General features: G+C 31.9%; 1 protein-coding gene across 1 annotated transcript in view; it reads right to left on the bottom strand.

The window, feature by feature from the left end:
- LOTGIDRAFT_135972 (hypothetical protein) overlaps positions 1–6766 on the bottom strand; it is a gene marked incomplete at both ends in the record, with an annotated part of 7461 nt that extends 695 nt beyond the window's left edge. The window contains 9 exons of the mRNA XM_009046475.1: positions 2213–2257; positions 3053–3177; positions 3372–3433; positions 3720–3795; positions 4143–4262; positions 4513–4649; positions 5314–5400; positions 5852–6084; positions 6502–6766. Of these exons, the coding sequence (XP_009044723.1) occupies positions 2213–2257; positions 3053–3177; positions 3372–3433; positions 3720–3795; positions 4143–4262; positions 4513–4649; positions 5314–5400; positions 5852–6084; positions 6502–6766 (1150 nt within the window). The remainder of the gene's footprint in view (positions 1–2212; positions 2258–3052; positions 3178–3371; positions 3434–3719; positions 3796–4142; positions 4263–4512; positions 4650–5313; positions 5401–5851; positions 6085–6501) is intronic.
- Positions 6767–7184: the final 418 nt, after the last annotated feature.

Genomic DNA, 7184 nt, shown 5'->3' with positions numbered 1-7184 from the left:
CTGGATGTATAATATATATAGCTACAGCTTATCTCTTGTATAGTGTGTGCTGGATATATAATATATATAGCTGCAGCTTACCTCTTGTATAGTGTGTGCTGGATGTATAATATATATAGCTGCAGCTTACCTCTTGTATAGTGTGTGCTGGATGTATAACATATATTGCTACAGCTTATCTCTTGTATAGTGTGTGCTGGATGTATAATATCTATAGCTGCAGCTTACCTCTTGTATAGTGTGTGCTGGATGTATAACATATATTGCTACAGCTTATCTCTTGTATAGTGTGTGCCGGATGTATAATATATATTGCTACAGCTTACCTCTTGTATAGTTGTGCTGGATATATAATATATATAGCTGCAGCTTACCTCTTGTATAGTTTGTGCTGGATGTATAATATATATAGCTACAGCTTATCTCTTGTATAGTTTGTGCTGGAGGTATAATATATATAGCTGCAGCTTATCTCTTGTATAGTTTGTGCTGGATGTATAACATATATTGCTACAGCTTACCTCTTGTATAGTTTGTACCGGATGTATAATATATATTGCTACAGCTTACCTCTTGTATAGTTTGTACCGGATGTATAATATATATAGCTACAGCTTATCTCTTGTATAGTTTGTGCTGGATGTATAATATATATTGCTACAGCTTACCTCTTGTATAGTTTGTGCTGGGTATATAATATATATAGCTACAGCTTATCTCTTGTATAGTTTGTACCGGATGTATAATATATATAGCTACAGCTTACCTCTTGTATAGTTTGTGCTGGATGTATAATATATATTGCTACAGCTTATCTCTTGTATAGTCTGTGCTGGATATATATAGCTACAGCTTATCTCTTGTATAGTCTGTGCTGGATATATATAGCTACAGCTTATCTCTTGTATAGTTTGTGCTGGGGGTATAATATATATAGCTGCAGCTTATCTCTTGTATAGTTTGTGCTGAATATATAATATATATAGCTGCAGCTTACCTCTTGTATAGTTTGTGCTGGATGTATAATATATATAGCTACAGCTTATCTATTGTATAGTTTGTGCTGGATATATAATATATATAGCTACAGCTTATCTCTTGTATAGTCGGTGCTGGATATATAATATATATAGCTACAGCTTATCTCTTGTATAGTTTGTGCTGGATGTATAATATATATAGCTACAGCTTATCTCTTGTATAGTTTGTGCTGGATATATAATATATATAGCTGCAGCTTACCTCTTGTATAGTTTGTGCTGGATGTATAATATCTATAACTGCAGCTTACCTCTTGTATAGTTTGTGCTGGATGTATAACATATATTGCTACAGCTTATCTCTTGTATAGTTTGTGCTGGATGTATAATATCTATAACTGCAGCTTACCTCTTGTATAGTTTGTGCTGGATGTATAACATATATTGCTACAGCTTATCTCTTGTATAGTTTGTACCGGATGTATAATATATATTGCTACAGCTTACCTCTTGTATAGTTTGTGCTGGATATATAATATATATAGCTGCAGCTTACCTCTTGTATAGTTTGTGCTGGATGTATAATATATATAGCTACAGCTTATCTCTTGTATAGTTTGTGCTGGAGGTATAATATATATAGCTGCAGCTTACCTCTTGTAAAGTTTGTACTGGATGTATAATATATATTGCTACAGCTTATCTCTTGTATAGTCTGTGCTGGATATATATAGCTACAGCTTATCTCTTGTATAGTTTGTGCTGGATGTATAATATATATAGCTACAGCTTATCTCTTGTATAGTTTGTGCTGGATATATAATATATATAGCTGCAGCTTACCTCTTGTATAGTTTGTACCGGATGTATAATATATATAGCTGCAGCTTACCTCTTGTATAGTTTGTGCTAGATGTATAATATATATTGCTACAGCTTACCTCTTGTATAGTTTGTGCTGGATATATAATATAATTATATAGCTGCAGCTTACCTCTTGTATAGTTTGTGCTGGATGTATAATATATATTGCTACAGCTTATCTCTTGTATAGTTTGTACCGGATGTATAATATATATAGCTGCAGCTTACCTCTTGTATAGTTTGTGTTGGATGTATAATATATATAGCTACAGCTTATCTCTTGTATAGTTTGTGCTGGATATATAATATATATAGCTACAGCTTACCTCTTGTATAGTTTGTGCTGGATGTATAATATATATAGCTACAGCTTACCTCTTGTATAGTTTGTACTGAATGTATAATATATATTGCTACAGCTTACCTCTTGTATAGTTTGTGCTGGATGTATAATATATATAGCTACAGCTTATCTCTTGTATAGTTTGTGCTGGATATATAATATATATAGCTACAGCTTATCTCTTGTATAGTTTGTGCTGGATGTATAATATATATAGCTACAGCTTACCTCTTGTATAGTTTGTGCTGGATGTATAATATATATTGCTACAGCTTATCTCTTGTATAGTTTGTGCCGGATGTATAATATATATTGCTACAGCTTATCTCTTGTATAGTTTGTGCTGGATGTATAATATATATAGCTACAGCTTATCTCTTGTATAGTTTGTGCTGGATGTATAATATATATAGCTGCAGCTTACCTCTTGTATAGTTTGTGCTGGATGTATAACATATATTGCTACAGCTTATCTCTTGTATAGATTGTACCGGATGTATAATATATATTGCTACAGCTTACCTCTTGTATAGTTTGTGCTGGATATATAATATATATAGCTGCAGCTTACCTCTTGTATAGTTTGTGCTGGATGTATAATATATATAGCTACAGCTTATCTCTTGTATAGTTTGTGCCGGAGGTATAATATATATAGCTGCAGCTTATCTCTTGTATAGTTTGTGCTGGATGTATAACATATATTGCTACAGCTTACCTCTTGTATAGTTTGTACCGGATGTATAATATATATTGCTACAGCTTACCTCTTGTATAGTTTGTACCGGATGTATAATATATATAGCTACAGCTTATCTCTTGTATAGTTTGTGCTGGATGTATAATATATATTGCTACAGCTTACCTCTTGTATAGTTTGTGCTGGGTATATAATATATATAGCTACAGCTTATCTCTTGTATATGAAACATAGTGACTGATGTAACAGTTCTAACTACAGCATTGGTGGATGGCTTGGTACTTAAAAACCTGAAATTAGGAATATAAATATACACTAGGAAAATTATTTTTGTATATTTATATAATGATTATTTATAAAAAGATCTTAATGCAAAATTATGATCAAATCTCTTTTATACAAAGATTAAATTTCAAAGTTTATACTTTAGACTTCTCCATTTTGTTAGTAGATAAAAAATCAGCATATCATATAAATATCTTACTTTGCAACAAGGGGTCCAAATAACCATAAATTAGAACAGATAACTCTCATAGGAAAACTCATCTACAACAAATAATCAAGCTAATATTGGAAAACATAGGCCTACTATTTTTTTATAGAACAAAAACTGATAGCAGAACAATAATTGTTATCTTTACAATATAGTTTTCTACATTAAAGGTCTTCATATATACTGATCATGGTACATAGTCTTTGCTCCTAAAAATATACTCTGTCTTCAGAAGGTCAGATCAATTAAACAGGCATGTGTTGTACTCAAATACTCAAAGTTTTGCTCTGCATTTGAAATAAAGGTCTTTAATTTGCTCAAGAGATATTCATTATTTACATGTGATGAAAGATGAACAAACATGTCCTTTTCTGGTCCATAACCAAACATACTGGGATGAGGATTTCTTTCTAATCTGAAAATAGATGTCATATTATGTTACTCTTGCAATAGGAGAAAATTTACATAAATTGGCCATTTTTATATCATAATCATCATGACTGTAGAAAAAGAAACAACCATATTCAGAACTTGAATTTCCTTACAATTAAGGTTAATGAGGATCCTGTCTACCATATGGTCCTCGGTCAAGCCTCTTAGCATTGATCTTTCTCAGATTATCTGTACACATTTATACATTGTTTCCACCAGTGGAAAGTTTACTCGTCACACTTTTTAGATTTTTATCACAAACTATAAATTATTTTTAAACACTACAATCAGGCCTTTTTTAGATGAGGTCTTCCCTTCAAATGTTCTTACCTATATATTGCGCTGGCTAATATGGTTAAGGCATTTTCTTTTGTTGGCATAGATGAATGTCCAGTTTGACCTTCAACCTTTAACCTTAACACCACTTGACCTTTCTCTGCTGTTCCAACTCTAAATTATTACAAAAAAAATCATTAGAACCAAAGACGATTTTATGAAAAAAGCAATGACAAAAATAGATTTTCTTTTTACATACCCTTATCTTGTGTGGTTGAGTTTCTCACATTGAAATGATTCATTCGGTTGATTTTTTGGGAAGAAGCTACATCTAAGGACACGTCCAGTGCTTTTGGGGGTAAGAATGTGGTCAATTATAAGATAAAAGTATAAACTGTTATAAACAAGACATATAAAATCTTACAATGCTACTGGTTTTGAAATTCCTGGTACTAATCCTTTAATTACATTTAATCCTTCATCTAATAAAAACTCTAATCTTGTTAATCCTTTATCCTTTAATCTGTTAGATAAAGATCTAGCTCCATCATAACCAGAAACCTTAACAGCATTAAAATATTATATATATATTTTATAAGAGGATGAGACAAAATTTGGAATTTGATAAGTACAGAGACAAGAGTCTTATTCAAAAAATTTTGGTTGTCACTTTGGGCAGTCTTTTTTTGCTCATTGTGTTGATCGAATTGTAATATTTCAATGCCTACATTCAGCTAGCAAATATTATCTAGCCTACAGTTTAACCAACTGATTGTGACTTTACAAGATACATCAAAACTGGTTTTGAAAACTAGATTTCTTATAGCAGTACTGATTTGTCTTGTATTCTATTAAATATCTTTTGTCATATCTTATGTGCACAAAATTTGACATTTTCACAATTCTAGATCTTTGGTTGTGCTTGTTAAAGGGTTCAATCTAAGCTGTATGGCATTGCAGTTTGCGATTCAAAATGACCCCTTTTGCAATCCAATATTTTCTTTGATTAGCCAAAATCTACATTCATCATGACGATCTGCGATGGTAGCCTATCTTAGTCCCAGAAACACTGCGAAATTTGAGGTTTAAAATCATGTGTCCAAAATTAACCAGTGTTTGAAAGTTAAATATACGAATCATCTTTTCTTGGAACACTGCCATAGAAAAGCAAGCCTGCCCTTTAACAAAATAGAATTTTGAATTACAAATAAAGGGAAAATTTTACCTCTTCATCATGCCCAAATGCAATGTAAAATGTTCTTGATGGTTGAAATCCTTTAGATAATAAATATTCTAAGGATTCTAAGATTCCCTGAAAGTAAAACAGAAATTAATGTACCTAATATTTAATGAATGAGTTTACTAATTGCATAAATATCTATTCAAGGTAATGATAAGATTTTTTTAAAAAACTTTTCTAAAATGTTGATTTGAAATTAAAATGAAGCTTTGCATCAAACATTTCTGCTCTTTAATAAGTTAATGAAGACTTAAAGGTGAACTTTTCTGAGATATCGCCATTAGCATTAAACAGATTGATCAGTTTTCAATAAAAGCTAATCAAGGTCATGAACTTTCAAAACGATCGGCATTCAATAAGGAGTAAGGTTGGACTCAATAGAGTCTGTATTTCAACAAAGTCAGTTGTTGGACATTACCATACTCTTAAACGTGCAGTAATAGTAGCAGATAAGGCCTGAAAATTCGTAATTATTGCAAATTGAAAAAATAAATTGGTTCAAATATTGAATAGAAAAACTCACAAACACTCCAAGTTTAACATCAATAGTACCTCTAGCATAAATAAAGCCATCATGGATGTCTGCTCCAAAAGGGGGATAATCCCAAGAGTCTAGTTTAACAGGTACCACATCTAGATGACTAGCTAGTAGATAGGGTGTTAAACTACTATTTGTACCTTGAACGGTGTACAGTAAACTATAGTTTCCTACTATCTCCAGTGTTACAATTGGTGATGAATGGACCAACCTATATTCTTTCAATGGAAAAATATTTGAAAGTTAAGTAGAGCCTAGTAATAAGATCCAATAATGCTTAAAGGGATTGTAAAGAACTTTTCTAAACTTTTTATGTGTATTGGGGACACTGATAGCATCAATTTGCACCATTCCATTTTCATTCCGACGACTGTGGTTCTTGCATTTCCACTAAAACTAAGTTAAAGTACCGTAATGCTAAAAGACAGATGACTAACTGCCTGACCAACATACCAGAAGATAATAATAGTTTGATTATTAGAAGTAGAGCCATCCAATTCCAGATAGGCTACTGTCATCAAATGTTATGGGTTTCAAATCCCCAGCATTAGCTGTTCTGAGTTTAATTTCAATTAAATCCACAGAGCTCCTGATTTTATTTAATCATAAATCAATGCATCAAACTAATAGGCTACCTGTCTGAATTAGTTTCTGTAGTGCAATTAATGCATCAGTATCATAATCGCCTATATCATGAGATATTGTAGGAATTCTCAAGCCATTTCTAAATCTCTCCTTTCTTGTCTCATCAACTTTTATAAAATCATCATCTGATATTTTACAATCAATAATGTCGTCTGTTCTAACAAAAAGAGTAAGTGTTCTTAATGTTATAACTATGCACAAAACCGCTACAATCAAACCAAAAGAAGCACAACAAGTCTTGCAAGAGGGAACCATTTCCAACAAACTTAAACTGCTAAAGTGAAAGTTGAGTTCAAGGTTCAATGTCTTAAATAGGGTTATGTCCCTTAGACTGTAATCTGAAAAATTATTTGACATTAATTCTTTTAATTTTTATAATAGCTCTCTTAATTCTAAAGAATCTTATTGAATAAGGTTAGGGTTAGGGTTATTTTAAGTACACCTCTAAAATTAAAAGTTTGCGTTCCTTTAGACAAGGTTAGTTTCTGTTTTGTATACAAAATAAATGCAATATTTCTGGTTCAACCAATCAGAGATCGCGCACCTGCTATGAACTTTGACCTTACTATTGCAATGACCGTGACCCTTATTGGCAACAGTTCATGAGAGAAGATAACGGTGTAGCCTACATTTCTTTCTTATCATGCATTACTTTAGATATATCACACGACAG

This window comes from Lottia gigantea (genome assembly GCF_000327385.1).
Source record: "Lottia gigantea unplaced genomic scaffold LOTGIsca_102, whole genome shotgun sequence".
Classification (NCBI taxonomy): domain Eukaryota; kingdom Metazoa; phylum Mollusca; class Gastropoda; family Lottiidae; genus Lottia; species Lottia gigantea.
Note: the sequence above shows the minus strand (reverse complement) of the source record. Positions and strands in the feature narration are given on the sequence as shown.